The 19164-nt window shown below is 48.3% G+C and overlaps 1 protein-coding gene across 8 annotated transcripts in view; it reads right to left on the minus strand.

The window, feature by feature from the left end:
- MICAL3 (microtubule associated monooxygenase, calponin and LIM domain containing 3) overlaps positions 1 to 19164 on the minus strand; it is a 166107-nt gene that overhangs the window by 74176 nt on the left and 72767 nt on the right. For 6 of the 8 annotated variants that reach the window (XM_037514637.2, XM_054696588.1, XM_054696589.1 and 3 more), the window contains exons 8-17: positions 18463 to 18720; positions 18034 to 18149; positions 16981 to 17107; positions 16249 to 16345; positions 13702 to 13849; positions 11161 to 11357; positions 9616 to 9728; positions 8965 to 9027; positions 8296 to 8469; positions 6301 to 6384 (exon numbers count right to left, since the gene is read on the minus strand). In XM_037514637.2, the coding sequence (XP_037370534.2) occupies positions 6301 to 6384; positions 8296 to 8469; positions 8965 to 9027; positions 9616 to 9728; positions 11161 to 11357; positions 13702 to 13849; positions 16249 to 16345; positions 16981 to 17107; positions 18034 to 18149; positions 18463 to 18720 (1377 nt within the window). The remainder of the gene's footprint in view (positions 1 to 6300; positions 6385 to 8295; positions 8470 to 8964; positions 9028 to 9615; positions 9729 to 11160; positions 11358 to 13701; positions 13850 to 16248; positions 16346 to 16980; positions 17108 to 18033; positions 18150 to 18462; positions 18721 to 19164) is intronic. The other 2 variants (XM_037514636.2, XM_054696587.1) reach the window with 1 other exon arrangement.

A 19164-nucleotide genomic window follows, 5' to 3' on the forward strand; every position in this document is an offset into this window, starting at 1 on the left:
ATCACCTTCATTGTCTCCATTCTGTTCACACTTGAAAAAACCCCATGCCAGTAAAAGCTTTGGCATTTCTACCTTGAGATTCCTGACTGTCAAAAAGGCTAAGCAGGGCCTCCTCCGGTGGCTCAGTGGTTGAGCACTGGGCTGTGAAGCTGCCTGCAGCCTCTGCAGTGCTGGTTTGGTCCCTGGCCGCCGGCGAGGGTCCCACATGACACTCAGACCTCTCCTGTCTCGCCCGCTGCTTCCCTCAGCAGTGTGTTTCATCAGTCTGCCTGTTCTGTTCCCCACTCTGTCTCTGGTGAATTCTCTCACCCTCCCATCCTTCTGACAGTACCCAGTGCTTGTATAAATAAATAAATAAATCTTTAAAAAAAAAAAAAAAAAAAAAAGCTAAGCAGATGACACCTGCTATGGGTCTAGAGCCTTCCTTTGCTGTACTGGCTCACCTAATGCTATTCCGCCACTGGCACGAGTTTTGGGGATAGGAGCAGCACGGTCTTGAAATGGGAAAGGTAGAGACAAAGGGAAAGTCATTAAGACCCCTTCACACAGGATCTTAGGATGGGCATCTTGTTTGATTGCCGGGCGGCAGCCTGCTGGGATGCTATTCATTCACATGGGTCAGCACTTAGCAAAATGAATCCTGACTCTTGGCTGGGTGACGGGTGTGTGCAAAAAGCAAGGGAGAGGGGATGATCCCCTCTTTCCTCTGACACCCCCCCTCCCCGCCCCTCAGCGTGTCCCATGGGTTCAGCTCTCAGCATCCAAGCCACAGCTCATGCTCTGTTACCCTCTTCTGGCGGGCACTCTGCTTGCCACGGCTGTCAGCACCAAGATCCCTGTATGTCTGTTGGCAACAAAGTAGAAACTTAAGGTCCATCCAAATACTCTATATGGACCTACTAAGTGACAGTGCCGAAAGTTCAGAGTTTATTTGAACACATAACCCCTGCCCCCTGCTCAACCCAACCCCGCCACCCCCTGCCAAGCATCCACAACTGTGTTTACATCAAATCCCATCACTCCAGGACCCACCAGCTTCCAGCAAAGTCAGATCAATAAAGAACTAGGGTTAGTACAAAGGTGGAACAAACAGTTCTTTCACACAGTGGCACAAATCAGAAGCATCAAGTGGCAGGTTTAAAGGGAGAGGCACGTTAGAAAGGGACACTTTCCACAACAAGGCATTGGAGAGGAAAGGCAGGAGATGGAAACTGGTGAGAAGAAGTGACCATCACAACAGTCCAGAGGAAGCTCCAAGGCGGGAAGCAGTCCCTGAATAGGAACATGGGGGCTAAGAATAATTGAGTAAAGACATGGGCAAAAACTGGAAGTATCTCCAGGAACCAGACAGGACTGTGTGCACAAGGGAATGGGAATCTGGGAGCCAGGAGCTCGCTGCTTCCGCTGACCCAAGGACACCAACTCAGCAGCTGCAGCACCAGGAAGGCCGCTGCTGTCACACTTAGTGGTAAGGGTTCACTCTTGGCCTTCTGCTGGTGGAGAAGACCCAAAGCTTCTCATGAAGCTGTTTTTACCCAGAGCCCATGAGCATCCTGTCTCCTGAGGCAGCATGGGGCCAGAGTCCCACCACCCAGATCCAATTCCTGGCCCTGTTTCTTAGCATGTGAACAGGTACAAATTACTGGGCGTCCCTACCCTACTCTCAGAATCCTCATCTGTAAAATGGAGACAAGTGTAGCACCGGCCTCGCAGGGTTTCGGAGAGCACTGGCTGAGAAAAGAATACTGTCTGGGTCACAGTAAATGTCCCTTCGTTAGCTTTTAGGTAGAGGCCAGGCTTAGGGAAGTCACCCAGCCCACAGTGGCTCAGTTCTTAGAGCCAAGCACATAAGTTGGGCAGTTAAAAGTCAGATTCTCGAGGCTACCTTTTAAACAAGTCACCTTCATTGAGGAACAGTATTTCCTTTAACATTAGTATTTTATTTTATAGAGATGTACCACAAAAGTCAAAAAGCCATTCTATAAATACACTTTCACATGCTAAATATAAAAGCATGCTTGTTGTCTCTATCAAGTGGATCTCAAACGCTATGCCTGGAAGATGCGGCATGGCCGGGAGGGGGGCTGCTGGAAGAAACTGGAGTAAGAGGCAGGACTCTCAGATTGTGGCGGGACTAAACTCAGATACTGACGCGCCATGAAAACTCTCTGAAAGTTCATTTGAACTGTGTTAAAATGCTCTCTTTGGGCAGTGAGAGAAAAAAGGCCGCTCTAAGTGGGGTGTATAAAAATGTGTAGATGTCGAGGGCCTCTGGACTTTGGATCTGTGACAAATAAGAGTTTAACTGTTACCGTGCAACTGCACAGTTGTGTTCCCAGGACGTGGCCTCAACTGCACAGGCTCAGGACGTACCCCGTGCTATCCCGAGGCCCGATCGGGACTGCTCATCTGCAGTGACAAAGACTGCTGCAAGCGATCTCCCGGGTGCGTTGGTTAAGCAGCGATCACTGAGAAGGGGAACTGCTGGCTGGGTCTGTGCACAGGCAGGCGGGGGCACACAGGCAGGACAAAGGGGCATGCAGAGAAGGTCACCTGTGGTCTGCCACGCGGCCGACAGGGAGGCAGAGGAGGGGGAGGAGAGAGTGTGATCACTTTTTTGGGGCAGGTCCGAGAATGCTGCTTTTCCCGTCGCTTTTACACCAACAGACACAAACAAAGAGAACATTGGTGAAACAGTAGCACGTGAAAGTTGGTACCAGAAGGTCCGGAAGGCATTTGCCAAAGGCCTCCCAGAGGTCCCTTGCTTGGCCCTCCATCCTCAACAGCCAATCACAGAGTCATCAGAGCGGGTGGCAGGATCCACCCTGGCCTCCATGGAGGATGCACCCTGTGAGGTGCAGATCACACGTGATGTCTGCAGCTGAGCTTGTCATGCAGCGCTTTCTAAATGCCAGGGATCACGGCGTGTCCTTCTTTGTTGTCTTTATCAAGGAAGTTGGGGGACAGAAAGAGTGGACGTGGTGGTAAGTAGAACAGGCACAAGGGCCGACCATCTGGGGGGACTGTGGAGACCACCCCTTAATGCAGGAAGGCACTGCTCTCACCCTCCCCCATGACAACATCCTGCCTCTGCGCCTCTATTCTCAGTCCCCTCACACGCACTCAGAAAGTTCCAGAAAACTACCAAGGAGATACAAGAAAGGACAGGACAGAGGATAGAAAATGACACTAGGTGGATGCCATGCATATGCCCAGGGACTGTTCCCTGCTGGGCCTCTCCATGGGGTTCCCTTCCTGTGAGTCTGTCCATGACTTAGAGAACTGCAGTAAGTGATTAAGAAACAACCGCCTTCTGGGGCCTCCATGGTGGTGCAGGCAGTTGAGCGCAGCGCTGTGAAGCTGTCTGCAGCCTCCGGAGTGCCGGTTTGATCCCCACATGGCGAGCAGACCTCTCCTGTCTCACCCGCTGCTCCCCTCAGCAGTTTATTTTGGTCCTTCTGCCTCTTCTGTTCCCCGCTCTGTCTCTGGTGAATCCTCTCACCCTCCCGCACATCTGGCCTGTACCCGAGTTCGTGTATAAATAAAATAAATCTTAAAAAAAAAACAACAACAAAAAGAAACAACCACGTTCTGGGGTAGGAGGAGCCTCAGCATCACGATGCCCAGAGTGTGCAGGGCAGCACTGGGCAGAGTCTGGGAGAAAGATAAAGTGAAGCCAGGAAAGGGCTCCTATTTGTTCCACCCTCACACGACAATCTACTGCCAAACCAAAGTTGGCTAATGTGCAGCTTGCCTGCAGGAAGCGTTTCTGAAATCAAAGGCAAAAGGGTGAAGAAGGGAAGGGAAGAGCCAGTGTTGACACGGGAAGGCAAAGAGGAGCAGTCACGGGCAAGCAGAGTTGTTATTCATGTCCCTCTTCCATACTATGACCTAAGTCGAAATTGGTCTCTGCACCAACCCAGCCGTGCTTGGCGCTTTCACACCCTCCCGCCTCAGTCTAAACCACTTCAAGGGAAGCACAAAGTGAGTCATGAGGAGGTGCTGCTGCTCAACCCCCGACTCCTAAGGGGACACAAAAGGGCCAGCAGTCAGGGTGCATCAGAGGCAGAGGGGCCCAGGGCACCATCAGAGCCCCTGGCTTCTGCAGCACCTGGCCCTGCACCCCAATGCCTGCCTCTCGGGAGACAAAGGCCAAGACTCATCCTTCCCTGACTCAGTGAGGGGAGAAGGTTCTGTGTGAATATCACTTCACTGCGAGCCACAGGTCTTTCCCAGCAGTGCCTCCCTGCAGCCAAGTGAATTTACACTTCCCAGCTCCACACAGCATGAAGCGCACAAACTTGAGCGGGACTTCATTGCTCAGACTCCTACTTACCAACGCTCACTACCCAGCTGCTCTTCCCAATCTCCGGTGCCCCCTCTGCAGAAGCCAGGTCTGCCCTGGAGGGTGGCTCCTGCTGCCTGGGGACCCCAGTGGTGTCCCACGTCAGGGACTGTGATCACGGATTACAAGTTAGCCAACCCCAGGCTGGGGGACACCAGGCCCTTCACAGACAGGAGAACACGAGCTCCTGACACCCCTTCAGAACAGCTCAGTGAGGGAGGAGCCGACGTGCCAGCTTCCAGGACAGAGGCCTCGGCTTAGCCAGGCTCCTCAGCTCATACTGATGGCCTGAGACTTCCCAGCAACACCACCCAGAGCCGCCCCAGACCCGGGCTGTGGAAACCATTTGTTCTCATCTGCACAGTTCAACTGACTTCCCTTCCCCCGGCTCCTCCTATTCAGGAGGCTTTCATGAATATGAGAGTCCAGAGTTTGGAGAATCCAGCTTAGAGTTCACCTTCTCCTTTAACAAAGGCTCAACATGCCTTCAACTAGACTCCAAGGCAAAGGGCAAATGGAAGTAAATTTCTGTGAGGGTTTCCCCCGCCCTGGAAGACCTCCCCAGGCCAAGAAAGTGGCAACTTGGCTTGTGTCATGAGTTTAGACATTTCTCCCAGTGTCTCTCAGCATCACGGGCCCTCACTTTAATGTGGCATATTAAAAGGACATTTTGCCCTGAATATAAATCCGATAAAACCCACGGCCACTCCCAGCCCTCCCATCCAGCGCTGTCACGCTACAGCACAGGAGCGGATCAAGGTCAGCTCATCCGGCCTCTTAGAACGTCCGTCTTAAATGAAGCCAAAGCACGGGACAGCGCATCCCGGCAGCACTGACTAGAGCAGGAACTGGCTCGTGTGACAAGGGAGGGAACATGGTGGAGGCCCCTGCCCCTCTGACGGGGGCTGTTCCTGCTTCCTTTCTGTCTGATTCCATACAGCTTCGGGGAGAGAGCTTTCCAGGAGATCCTGCTAAGGCTATGGTGAAAATTTCTAGAAAGAGTAATGTAGACAAACACCAAGACTGTATCTGTGATCATCTTTGGGCTTTGAGGCACATAAAAATCATAGTTCAAGACGATTTCTTGGTCTCTTGGCCTTAGCGCCATCTTCCTCGAAGCCTCCGTGCCATAAGAGCCCAGTGGAGGAAGAAGCGAACGCGCAGGCTGAAGCGCGAAAGAAGAAAGATGAGGCAGAGGTCCAAGTAAACTAGTAACACCCATGAAGCCACAGAAGCAGAAATAAGGAAAGCCGGAGGCCAGAGATGCTGGTACAAATTGTTGCACTGCAGGCTACTGTCTAGCACTTTGTCTCAGTGAATCTAGAACATCCAACACCATCCGATCACTGCGAACACCTTTGAGAGACCCACCTTGCTCGTACCAAAACCAGTCCCTTTTGATCCTTTGCCCTGGACCTGTGACATTCTGGACTAGTTCTGTTCTCAGCTGGCTGAACGTAACACGTGTACCATATAAACCATCCCTTCTGCTGTCTTGGCTGAAGAAGAAAATTAAAAAAAAAAAAGACTATTTCTTGGATGCCACTTCCCTGTTTAACATGAAAGGCTCTACTGCTCAAATTCTCAGACTACAAACTCAGAATTCTCCCTCCAGTGGTAGTCAGGACACACTAGGAAACAGTCAACTTGGAACAAAAGGTCATGATAGCAAAACCCAAAGACAGTGGTACCGGGACAGGACAGCACAAGGCTTCAGCAACACCAAATGGACAGCCCTCCCTTTGAACTGGCTTCCCAAAGCCCACGGAGTCAGACAAGTCAGACAGGCCAGTTAGCACTGTCTCGTGCCCTCCTGAGTCACCACTCGGTGGGCACAGGGACTTTCTGCTCCGTGAGCCTGGAGTCAAAGTGCAGGCGCAGATGGAGAAGTGGGTTGAGAAGGCACTGGGGGAGGGGGGCAGCACCCATCTGGCCCCTGTGAGCAATTCCTTTACCTGTTTCCACTGGGGGGTGGGAGCAGGGCGACCCTGCCCAGGTAGGCAGCAGGACGGCTGGCTGACCCCACGCTCTTGTGTCGGCTGGGACACACGGGTCAAGCGTGGGTGGGGGACAGGACATAGAGACAAAACAAAATAAAATACATTAATAGAGGAGAAGACACGGAGAAGGTGCTCATGGAGGGCACACATCTATGAGCTGGGAGTGGGGGAGACAGAATCAATTCCTAGAAAGTTACAAAGGAAACAACACAGCCCCCCCAAAACAAAAGCAAATGCAAGAGAAAAGTAGGGAAATAGAAACTAATTATTGTCTCATTATCCTTTCCCCATCTCAATCCTCTGAGTCTAAAATCTCTCCATTCAAAACAAGGAGAACAACCTTCTCTTGCAGGCAAACATCCTAGGATGGAGTGCACACCAGATTTCCTGGCTTGAGGGGTGGGGAGCAGAACCTGGGGCTATGAGAACCAAGAGGTAACCCCAAGTGCTCAGCAACATATATGATCATCTTTTTTTTGTGAGCCACAGCATGAAATGACTAGAGTGTGAAGATTAATAATCAAGGATGAGATGTGAGAAGTTAACTACGGGGGCCTCCCCTGGTGGCGCAGGCGGTTGAGCGCTGTTCTGTGAAGCTGTCCGTAGCCTCTGCAGCGCCGGTTCGATCCCGGCCGGCTGGCGAGGGTCCCACATGGTGAGCAGATCTCTCCTGTCTCACCCGCTGCTCCCCTCAGCAGTGTATTTCATCAGTCTGCCTGTTCTGTTCCCCGCTGTCTATGGTGAATTCTCTCACCCTCCCACGCATCTGGCCTGTACCCCGGCTCTTGTATGAATAAATAAATAAATAAGTCTTAAAAAAAAAAGTTAACTACGGCCAGACTCTAAGCACAGTCAGCCTCCCTCCCCCTCCACGGTGCAGAGGAACAATGGTTGATGCGTATGGAGAGGATGAAGAGAGAAAAGCAGGACAAGAATGAGCTTTTCTCCTCCAGATACTCTCTTCAGGTCACCAGGGGGTTTGACAAGAAACTCAGAGGAGTGAGGACACCAGTCCCGGGCACCTTCTCACACAAGAAGCCTTCATGACCTCTACACAAGCAAACAAACAGACAAGAGTCACCACACACCTAAAATGCTCCCACCCAGCACCTTAGCCTTGACTCATGGGGATGCAAGTCTACAGCCATGAAGAATCTTTAAAATGTTCACACTCTTAACCTAGTTCAAGGACAGACTAGGAAGATCATCTGGAACACATGGAAGAAACTTTAGCACAAGACCGTTTATCTCTGTAATCCTCAGGAAGGAAGAAGAACAAACAAAGGGAGGGGTAAGACAAGCATAGTGCACCTTTGGGTCCCACACAGGGCTCTAAACCAATGTTGCCTTAATTTAACAACAAAAAAAAAAAGAACAAGAAAAGCACAGCAGACACACATTTTGGAAGATGCCTGTGAAGAGTTTAGGACAACATGGACATATGCCAAAGTTACATAAAAAAGGCAGAAAAGTGTATTATTAAGAATGGCCTCAACTATGAAGATAAGAATGTACTAAAAAAATACCTACCAGAAGAAATAGAGAAATATTAAAAGGATTAGAGGTATGTTAATTTTTTTATACTTTTCAGCATTTTCCTCAGTAAGTACGTACTTTTCTAATTTAAGCACATATGTATGTATGTATGTATGTATGTATATATGTGGGCACAGACGTGTGTACAGAGACACAGATACAGACCTAAATAATTTAAATCCCTATGATTTGGGGATACAGACACGCTGGACCCGACTGGTGGAAGGAGGCATCTCTGAAAGCTTATGAGGCGCTTACGACCTGCTCTTGTCTGCCAGGCAGGCGAGAGGAAAACCAGACACAGTCTAAGCCCTCGAGTCTTGGGTGTGACCAGCCCATCCCATACACATGGAAATACCCCCCCTTGAATATGGCCTGACCAGGCCCGGGGGCTAGGGCATCAGATGGGCTTACCTGTCTCCGCATGCCGGTGGACTGAGGAGGGGCATTCTCTTCAAATTTGGCCAGCAGCTGGGTTGCCATGTACTTCACTTTGTTCTGGTTGCCGAGGGCTGCGTCCATCCTCCTGTCTGTCAGGGTGCTCACCAGCGTGGGCCGTCCCCCTCTGCAGGCTCGGGGCGCGTCCTCCTGATGAACAGGGACCACCGAAGACCCAGCTTCTGTTAGAGAACCTGTCCGCTCAACAGACACCCTCCCCTCAAACGCCAGTTAGTGTCTGCCACAGTGGCTGGTATTGTTGCTTTAGTCTGAACTTAACAACACTGTTAAAGTTCTAATCTCAAGATGGAGTCAGCCAGACTTCAGTGCAGGGACTGTATAGGAAGACACTTAGAATTAGGCTGGTGTTGTCATACACCAGGAAGCCACTGCCTGCCAACTGTGTGATTCCAAAGAGGCAGGAGAGCCCGTGTGTGTGTGTGTGTGTGTGTGTGTGTGTCCCTCAAATGTCCTCCAAAACATTAAATGAAGGCAAAAGGCCTCAGAAAAAGTACCTGCCTACAAAAATTCTCATAAAAGATGAAAATGGAAAGATCTAGCAAAAGCGATCTGGAAATTAAGGATTTCAGTGAAAAAAGGCAATTATTAATATAACCATTCTAGCAAGTCACAGGTAATTCTTACCTCTTCTGATTGACTGGTCTTTCTTCTCTTTCCAGCACCATCCAAGTCCTTTTCCTTCTTATCCTGTAGCAAGAAAGGAGAAGCCTGCATTAGGAGTCACTATATTTTGCCATTGGCTTTGCAACTGGTAAAAAGGACTCCTCCAAAATAACACTGCATTGCATAGTTGGAAGTTACGAAGAGAGTAGATCTTACAAGTTCTCATAAGAAAAAAATTTTGTGGGGCCTCCCTGATGGCGCAGGGGTTTGAGCACCGCACTGTAAAGCGGTAGCAGCCTCTGCAGCACGAGTTCAATCTCTGGCCGGCCAGGGAGCAACCCGCATGGTGCGGCAGGCCTCTCCTGCCTCCCCCGCCCGCTGCTCCCCTCAGCAGTGTATTTCACTCAGTCTGCCTGTTCTGTTCCCCACTCTGTCTCTGGTGAATCCTCTCACCGCCCCCATCTCTGGCCTGTGCGCCGGCTCTTGTATGCATAAATAAATAAATCTTTAAAAAAAAAATTTGTAACTATGTGTGGTGAAGTATGTTATCTAGACTTACTGTGGTGAGCATGTCACAAAATATGTACCTATCAAGCCATTATGTGGCATACCTAAAACTTAAGAGTTCTCTGCCGATTTATATTGCAATCAACAAACACATTCTTCATTTACCTTGGGAGACCGCTTCCGAGAGATGGTCTGTCCCAGCTTACTTAGGAAGGAGATGGGGGATTTAGTGCTGGCTATCAGGACTGCTTTCTCCTCAGCATTCAGTTCCAAGGCATCTGTGAAGAAGAAGAAATATTTTTTGGAGGGACCTCAAAGCACTGACCAGAACAAGCCTCATGTCTGATGGTTCACCCACTCCAGTAAGAACACTCAGTAGGAGATCCCACAGAGGAAATGTGACTTGGGCTGACACTGACCCTCTTTTTCTCTATGTGCATAAATAAAAATCAACTCTTTTCCCCAATGCAAATTAGTAACAACCCCCTCACCCCCAACTTGATTCTCCCAAGTTGGACCCCACCTGTGAATATTAGTTAAAGCAGAGTGTTGAAGCCTCACCTTTGGAATAGAAATTTCAGGGAGAGAAAGAAATTGGGAGGAGGGGAGTATGGAACACAGGTCACCCATGCACACACTCAGCCTCACACTGGGGAACCCTCTCTGACTGGGTCTATTGATTTGGTAGATTTCTGTTTTAAGAACTGCGTAGCTAATCATGAAAAGCTACAGACATCTCTAAGAGCAAGTGGGCTGGAAGACACTGGAGAATGGTGGCACAGACTCTGTGGACCCCAAGTTTTACTGGCAACATTACTAATTTCAAAATATAAATCAGAACTAGTAATGTAATACTAGCATGTTTTGTTTGCAAACATTGTCAGGATATCACAGTCTAACTACATATGTTATCCTTATTTTACAGCTGGGGAAACTGAGTCACAGGACATTAATAACTTGTCTAAGGTTGAACAAGTGGAGTTCTGGGATGTAAATCCAGGCCAGGTACCATGCTCAACCGTCTTAAGCATGATGCTAAGCTTCCTCCATGGGACAATAAAGGACAAGAGAAATGTTTTTTGTAGCAGCAGGTTGAGGGCCAAGGAAAGATTTTTGGTAAACTTTAAGAAGAAGGAGAAGAAGGAAAAGCCAGAGAGGGGGCAGTTACAGAACAAGGAGAATGGGGCGACTGGGGCGGTGTATCAGAAGCCAGGGGAGGGGGGAGAATTTCAAGAAAAAGGAGACCATTCCGTGGTGCTGAGCAGTGCAGAAGGCACAAGTAGTGAGAAAATAAGCATGTATGGATTTGGGGTTCCTCAGGACTATGGGGAACCACTTAGGCAACAGAAAAAACAGAAGTGGGGATGGGATGCTAGGTGCCAGGAAGCCAAGGCAGACCCCAGCATGAGCCATTTTTTCAAAACGGCTGGGTCTGAGCAATGGAATATGAAGAGGTGGTACAGTCAAGGAAAATAATTTTTAGTAGAAATGATATTTGCATATTTCTAGATTTCGTGAGAATATGAGGGAGAGAATGAGTGGCAGGCTGCAGGGAAGGGGAAACCGACAGAGTCAGGCTGCAGGGACTCGCCCCTGGCCGACCAGCAAGCACAGAGGAAGCACAGGTCTGCTCTTGGTGGCAGCAACTGACAGGGCGGGAAGGAAGCAACGAGACGGGGCAGGGGCACTGGCGCTACCCCGGGTGCTCACCGCTGGAGGGAAGAGAGTCCTTGAACATCTCGTAGAACTGAGTCAGGTACATCACCATGGAGAGCGTGTCAGGCTGCCCCACGGAGGCCATCTCTTTGCCTGTCATGATGGGAGAAATGCCCAGTTCCTTCTCAGCAATGTCAAAGGCCAGCTGGTTATTCTTCTCCACATTTTGCTCATCCAAAGAATCGAAGTCTCTGAGAAACAGGATGGAGAAAATGTATCAAGATGGACTGCTTGTTGCCAAGCCAGAAAACACGACATCCTGGAGTCACCGGCATTTACCAGGCTTTCGGCTCAGACCTAGGTGTCGGGTGTGACTGAAATCTGAGCACAAACCTTTTTATCTCACTTCTCAGTCTCCTTCCGTTTACTAAGGAAGTGTAACTCATCCTCCAGGAGAAGAAATGATTAAAGATCGACCCATAGAGGAAAAAATCCCTCATTTTCCCAATAGTACAAATTTCTTTAACAACAACAATTAAATAAAACATAAGCTCAAAAATAGGAATCAAAAAAAAAAATCATCTTAAAATGTATTCTTTTGCTCCATATAAAACTAATGTTCAAAAGTGCTGTAAATCTTTTTTTTTTTTTAAGATTTATTTATTTTTATACAAGAACCGGGGTACAGGCCAGATGCGTGGGAGGGTGGGAGGATTCACCGGAGAGAGAGCGGGGGGAACAGAACAGGCAGACTGACGAAATACACTGCTCAGGGGAGCAGCGGACGAGACAGGAGAGGTCTGCTGCACCATGTGGGTTGCTCCATGGCTGGCCAGGAGCGAACCTGCACTGCAGAGGCTGCGGACAGCTTCACGGTGCTGCACTCAACCACCTGCGCCACCAGGGAGGCCTAAAAGTGCTGTAAATCTTATTTGGAGCAGACTGCTTCTACACGCCTAGGGCGATCACCCACCATGCCCTTTGGACCTGACATACTAATCAGCTCTGGTAACTCTTACTCAGCCTTCTAGTCCAAGGGAAATTCCAAGACCTTCCTAAAAAGATTTTTCCACTGCTGAATTTCCTGAGTTTTCCCAAATATCGTGATTAACAAACATTTCCCACTGTTTCTAGCTCCTTGTATTTAGCCAAGTAAGAGCAACAGATTCTCTTGAGATGATTTCAGATTAATGAACCAGGCCTTATTTTTTTGGTTAACCTATGACTCCACAGCAGTTGTTTGTTTTTTAAATTCCTTTTCTCTGTAGATTAAGTGTATGAAGCCACAGAGGCCTCGTCCCGGATGAAGTCATGGTCGTCTAAACTGCGCCAGATGACCTACTCGCTGTTTCGTGTTCTGCCACGAGAATATTCCCTAGACCTTCTCCCGACAGGCTTCCATCTGTTCTGACAAGAATGTGGCGCCTACCTACTGGATTCCCTTTTGTTGCTTTTGCCTTCAAGTTCCCCACCGGCTTTTCTTTGGGATAGAAATGAGTTGCTTCTAAAGCACATCTGTGCCATTTTGCATAATCTGTGTTATGCTGCTCTCCCTCCTCTGCAAGTGCCCCCCACCTCCTGCTTTTTGGTGGGGGTGAATAAGTCTGCTTTCACTTACCTCTTACCAGCCTTCCCACCTACATGTGAACTAAGGGACAGGAGCAATGCAGGTCACTTGCCTTTATCCAAAAGAACCAGAAATCCCCATTCCTAAATCACACCGTGCAGAACTGTTTTTACTAGCTCTTGCCTCATTCACTTAGAAGTTAATATAAATAGGACTGTGTCTTTTAGGATTCCTAAAGCAATCGTTAAAACAAAACAAACACACAAAAACCGGGCGCTTAGGTGGACCTAGTGAGAAAAGGACAGGCAGCCAAAATAAATCAGCAAGCTCTGCTTCTGTTTCTGAATCTTTCTGTTTGGCTTCCATGGTAACGGAAGCTTATGGGGGAAATCTGAGCGCACAGGTCACTGCAGTTGACCTGAGGCCAGCCTGGTGCACTGATTGTCAGGTGAGTAGACAATGGCCCAAAGAGGAGATGTTGCTGCTACAGGAGGGTAAGGAGAACTGAGTTTTGACAGAGCATGTTTGCAAAATGTGTAGCCCTTAACAAAGATATTACCAACACACCGTCATCAATCGGGAAAGGGTTAGTTGTTTTTTTGTTTTCTTGGTAGTGACATACTTGCTTGCAGGCTGCCAAATGTTCTAGCCGGCTTTTCCTTGTGACCAATAGCATTTGAGAGATAGCTGGCTGAAACAAAGAATTCAACCTGAGACCAATCAACAGTTTTCCCTGTGTGAAATTAATCGGTCCAGGTGGGTATTAAAAGCCAGTTTTTAACCTTCTGAGTGCTGTGAGGCTGAGGTTTGAAAAACTCAGCCAATCATTCCTGGGGTGAGCAACACAATGCTTGGCATACAGAAGTTAAAGTATGGACTAAATCAAAATTAATCCCTGCCTTGTAGAGAAAGTTTCTTACTGGGTGTCTCATTCTAGGAATAAGTGCAGAGTTTGGCTGTTTGATAAGAGGGTAGTTCTGAGATCCTTAGGAAATAGAAATGAAACACAAAGTTTGGTAATGACTTACATCAGATCAGGCCGATACCGATGGATAATGGCACACAGGGCCAGGCCACTCTTCCAGGACATGGTGAGATCTGTCACATTTACCCCTGCGTAGCCATCTGTCTGTCTTTGGCACCAACCCAGCAGTTTGCTCGAACGAGCAATGGACTCTAAAACAACAACAAGATCATTACTGGAAGAGTGGTGACAAGCACATGGATGCAAGATCTTCTCTGTGGTACACATCTCCGGTTTGAAAATTTGCAGAAGGCGGGGACAATACGGTCATCTCTGCTCTTGCAAAGTAAGCAGCAAGGTGACTGGCATTAGAACAGTGGAATTTTAGATAGATAAGAAATTCACCCAGACCAATTCATGAAGTTAATGTCCATTCTCCTAACAAAATGACAAGTCACAACCAGGCTGGCCTGGACCTTCGTGAAGCCCACCGTGCCTGCAGCACTCACGGATGCTGACCAGACGGAAGAGCGCCACCTACTGACCTGTCACCCGCACTTGCCACAGTTCTAAGATTTCCCTGGACAGCTTGCCTGGCAGTTGGCTGAGGAAGCTCCTTCCCGTCAACTAACATTGGGAGGATTAGATTAGAAAAGGTTCCATTCTATCCAGTGGCACATCAAACCGATAGCCAACAAAGCCTGCCTCTTGTGCTTTCCAAGATATTGAGAAAATTGCCAAGTGAAGAAACTCCATAGGATTACACAGGAACCGCCAGGGACCCCAGATCAGAAAACTCCCCCGGCTAGTCTTGGCACATCTTGGAAAACGGAATATGCAAACATATATTTGGATGCTTTCCAGCGCACTGATATGTCTTCTAAAACACGGCCTTTATAAAAATCCATTTTGCTTTTTCTTTTATTTTTTTTTTGGTTATTTTTTAATGTTCATATTTTTTATAAGCATATATTTATTACATCATCCTTCATTTTTGTACAATGTATGATATCCTGTGAAATCTAATCACCAATTCAGCCGTGCTCCATCACCATAGTCCCTTGTGCTCTTCCCACCCCTGTCTTGATCCCTCTCCCTCTCCCTCCCCTACAGAATGTCTCTGGTCTCTGGTTGCCTGTTGCATTTTTTCTTAATTGTACCAGAAGAGCTCTGCAGGAGAATCGGTGAACTCCTGTCGTGTCCAAGGAAGTCTTGCTTCTTTACCTAAAGCAGCTGAAAACATTCAGCCTTACACTATGTCACTTAATGATCCGAGAATGTAACCATGTGTCACAAAAATCCTCATACATTTAAGTCTCTCACTGACAATGTTTTGTGAAACTATGGAGCATCCCTTCTGGGAAATGTCCTGGTTTCAGAAAGTAACTGTATTCAAAGGTCCCCCCAGTCTGCATGTCCATCCACCTCACACGTTATGGGCAACCTCAACATTCCAGGCTCTGAAATAATACAACAGTGAACAAAGAAAGACACACTCTCTGCTTTCAAGAGGACACCCTAGAGAAAGAAGACGAAAATGTTTTCAACTGCCTGCTGGGTTATCATTCAGCCACCTCGCTATCCCAATAGCACATCCATTTCAAAATATCCCAAGCAGAACTCAAACGTTTACCCTCCCGTTTCCTTATTTAGACTACCTGTTTCTTGACTCACAGTGCAAACAAACTGCCAATGCCCACCCAGTCCGGCTCCTTACTCTTCTCTTTCACACAACCAATGATGGCAACGACATAATGGCTGCCATGCTGACTGCCCACAGGATGCCAGGCCTGGTAACAAGCACACCACACACGTCACAGAATCCTCACGACCACAGAGCGCGGCAGGGACCGGCTTCCCTCATTTCATAGAGGAAGAAACCAAAATTCAAGAGCTGCCAAGCCTCCTGTTGAAGTCACTCACTTTACAAATGGCAAAACTTGGACTAGGACCAGCTGCATCTGGCTCCACAGCCAGAGCTAGAGGTTCTAACTGCACTCCACTGCCTTCTCCCTTCTGGCATCAACACCACGGTCAGCTGCCACCCTGACCACGGCAGGGCACTGCCAGCGTCCTGCCCCTGGCCCTTTCTTCCATCACTTCGCCTCAAGCGTTACTCTCCTTCGTAAAAAACCTTCGGGAGTCCTTCGAAGCACACAAAATAAGAAACAGTTTTTTATTTCAAGAGCCATATTTTGGCAAGGTCGCAGCCACCCTCACAAGCCTCAGTTGTCATGTGTGCCATGTGCTCTGCGACTTCTCTACAACAGCTGTAGCTCATTTATCTTTGAGCCCTATCACACCTCAAACAAAGGTTTCTCGGCTCTGGTATCTCTGATGCTGCTGGCTGGGGAGCTCTTTGTCGTGGGGCAATGACGTGTGCACTGTAGGAGGTCAGCACCACCCCTGTGTGCCGGGAGCACCCTCCCAGCTCATGGCAGTCAAAAATGCCTTCAGACACCACCACATGTCACTTGGGGGGCAAAGTCACCGCTAGTCAAGAACCGCCGCCTTAGATAAAGTTGTGCATGCCAAAAGATCAAATTTGGGGTAAGTAGAGGTTCTTCTGGAACAGGTTACCTGCATTTCAAAAAAACATTACCAAACTCACCGTTGCGAGTCAGCTTTGGGGTAGTTCGAGAATTCACCAGGTTCTCCATTTCCAGATGAATATCTTTTGTTTCTCCAGTATCATATAAATGGCGCACCTGGTAGCAAGGTAAAAAGTCACAGAGAAGGAAAATCAATACCAAGTAACAAAGACCCACGTGAGAGCAGAATGACCACGATGCAAGACTGGGCCAGCAGGTTGGGCAACGTGTAGGCTGGAGCAATGTCGACGGCCTTTCAATCCTTCCAGAACATGGTGGGCTTACATATGAACACACACATTTGAACTCAGAAGACCTTGGTCACAAGGTCCCTCAGATCATCTGCTGGACCCTTCACGTTGTCCAGCAACAGCCATGGAGGCCTCTGCACTGAGCACACACAACACATGGGCCTAAGGCTTCCAAACTTCAGGTAAAAAGTGAATAAAAAATGTGTGTTGAATGAGCTGCTCTCTCAAAACTATTAGGCTCTTTGGGATCATTACGCTTAGTGAAAATGTCATTCTCGACACAGAAATAAGGTTTTAGACATTCTGAGAAGAACGCGGTAGTACAAAAGTGACCCATAATATCTTCTACTCCTATCTTTCAAGTGAACCATCTCATTTTTACATGTTCTTGGATTATGGAAAAGTGCTGTGTGTCTGTTTGGTATTAATCAACAAGTTTCAATATTTCAAGTCAGATGTATCCCGAAAATGGGCCCAGATGAAGACAACGCAAACTCTTACCTGGCTTGGCCGGAGGAAGTTGACGTTAATATTGGGGTATCTGGTGACAGGGTCAATGCTGTATTGGCTGAAGTTTTTACTCACATTCTCAGGGGTGGTCTGAGGCAGCAGCCGATAAATGCTTTCCCTGCAACGACACGCCAGGTGCATTCATGGCGCCATCAACATCTCCCTCACCTTTGGCAGTATTTCTAGTTTCTGATAAGCCCCAATGACCCAAGGCTATGAGAAATCCTCCTCCTCGACAGGTTTCCTCCAAGCCTACATCAGCCCTTGCTTTCCAATCTCACCAGCTCAGTAATTCCACAGGCCCTGGACGAGCTACTAATCAGCAAGAACAAGCATCGCTGTGGGGTAGGGGTAAATGTCTCACACTGATTTGAAAGGCAAATGGTGCACTGTTGTGTCTTTTCAAGTGAGCCAATATGTAGTGTTTAAGAAAATCACAGATGGGAAAAGAACTCGCCGCTAAATTTACCCAGGGTCTCTCAAGTAGCAGACTTACACTATCAACCACCACTTTTATCAAGGAAACTTTGTTTCTCTAGTTCTTCTGGCCGAGGCATTTGCTCTTCATCAGCCAGCAAATCCTCGGATGTGCAATTCATTTGCGATGATCTATTTCAAAATATCTAACATTTGGGAATTTGAGAAATGTTTACAAGCAGCTTTAGTGGTTTCTGTGCATTCAAATCACTTTGGATTTCTTCTGTTAGTGTACCTCAGCCACTATGCTGATGTCAGTAGTAGAGGTCTTTCTAGTTGAAGGAAAAGAGGACTTAATTTGCTATTTACATGTATCTATACCTGTCAGAGAGGAATCAGGTGTCAAGCTTCAGTGGTACAGAGAGATTCAGACAAATTTCATTAAGACAGGAAAGGCCAGATACTTATTCTGTGACCTTATGACCTTAACAATAAGTATCTGGCCTTTCCTGTCTTAATTCCGAAAATATTTTTAATTAAGAAGGAAGAACGAACCTGCAGTCTGCCACACAAGTAACAACTTTGTCACTATTCCCCATATTCTCCCAGAAAGGACGCCCGGGTTACCTCTCGGCCAAGACTTCCAAGGGGCTTGTCCCTAGAGACCAGCTTCGGACCATCCAGGCAGAATCCATGGCAGCGAGAAAGCCCCGAGCGATTCCTGTTCCCATTGGCCAAAAAGGCTACACAGGGGAAAGAAAGCAAATAGTTCAATTACCTTTCAAAAGAGGGAAACTAAACTAAGGAACAAGGAAAGAGTTTGCTGTTGAGAGTTGTTCTTGGCAAGTGTTCAGACACGGGGCTTCTCTGCTTCAAACTGGTGGAGAGGTAAGTCAGCGGTGCACCTCTGCCCGCCTACTTAGCAAGGCTGGGGTCCCGGCTGGAGCCTCGTCTCCCCCACTTCGGAATGTGACTCTGTGGCGGGGTGCGTGGATGCTGTACAACATGGAAGATGTTCACCCCACAACCCAGACTGCTTGACTCCACAATACTCACCTCTAGGAGGCTGTCCCCAACCAGTGCCACCAACAGCTGATGTCCATTCTGCTCCCGCACCAGGGCTGCGTTCTCGGAGGCGTACATACATGTGAAGTCGAACATGGCCACGTCGGGCTGCCCGTAGTGATTGATGGCAAAATCCAGGGACGGCAGCTGCTGCTGAGTGGAGAAGTCGGCCGCCTCCCTGGCATAGTTCAGCAGAGCCTCCTGGTCCACATTCTCTCGGGAGAGCAAGAGCTCTGTGTCGGCATAGTCCTGTCTCCAGAGAGAGAGGAGGCTTGAGATGGAAACGCCCAGGTCCAGACACAGGCCTCACCGGCCGGAGCCACACCACACACGCCAAGAGAGCCTGGTTCCAGCCACTCCCTTCCCCTAACATTTCCTCACACCCCAAGAGCAGGTCTCCTTCACAGATGAGCAGTCCTGACTTCTCACTTACGTGGAGTAAGTCACTACTTCAATCCTGTCTAATCCAGCTCGCAGAGTAGTTCTGAATATCAGATAAAATAATTTACGCGATGGCATTTTGTAATCTGAAAGGCATTTTACAGTTTGCGTTATTATTGGCAATCACTAGTTTCTGGGTGGCAAATAGCTTTGGACAACTGGGACAGCATGAAGGCACTCAACCCTGTTTACGGCAGCAAACCCATAGCAAGGTCCCAAAAGCTTCTGTGCCAGAAAGACATGGAGGTGGGA

The sequence above is a fragment of the Talpa occidentalis genome, unplaced genomic scaffold (genome assembly GCF_014898055.3).
Source record: "Talpa occidentalis isolate TD23 unplaced genomic scaffold, MPIMG_talOcc4v2.1 talOcc4.16, whole genome shotgun sequence".
NCBI lineage: Eukaryota > Metazoa > Chordata > Mammalia > Eulipotyphla > Talpidae > Talpa > Talpa occidentalis.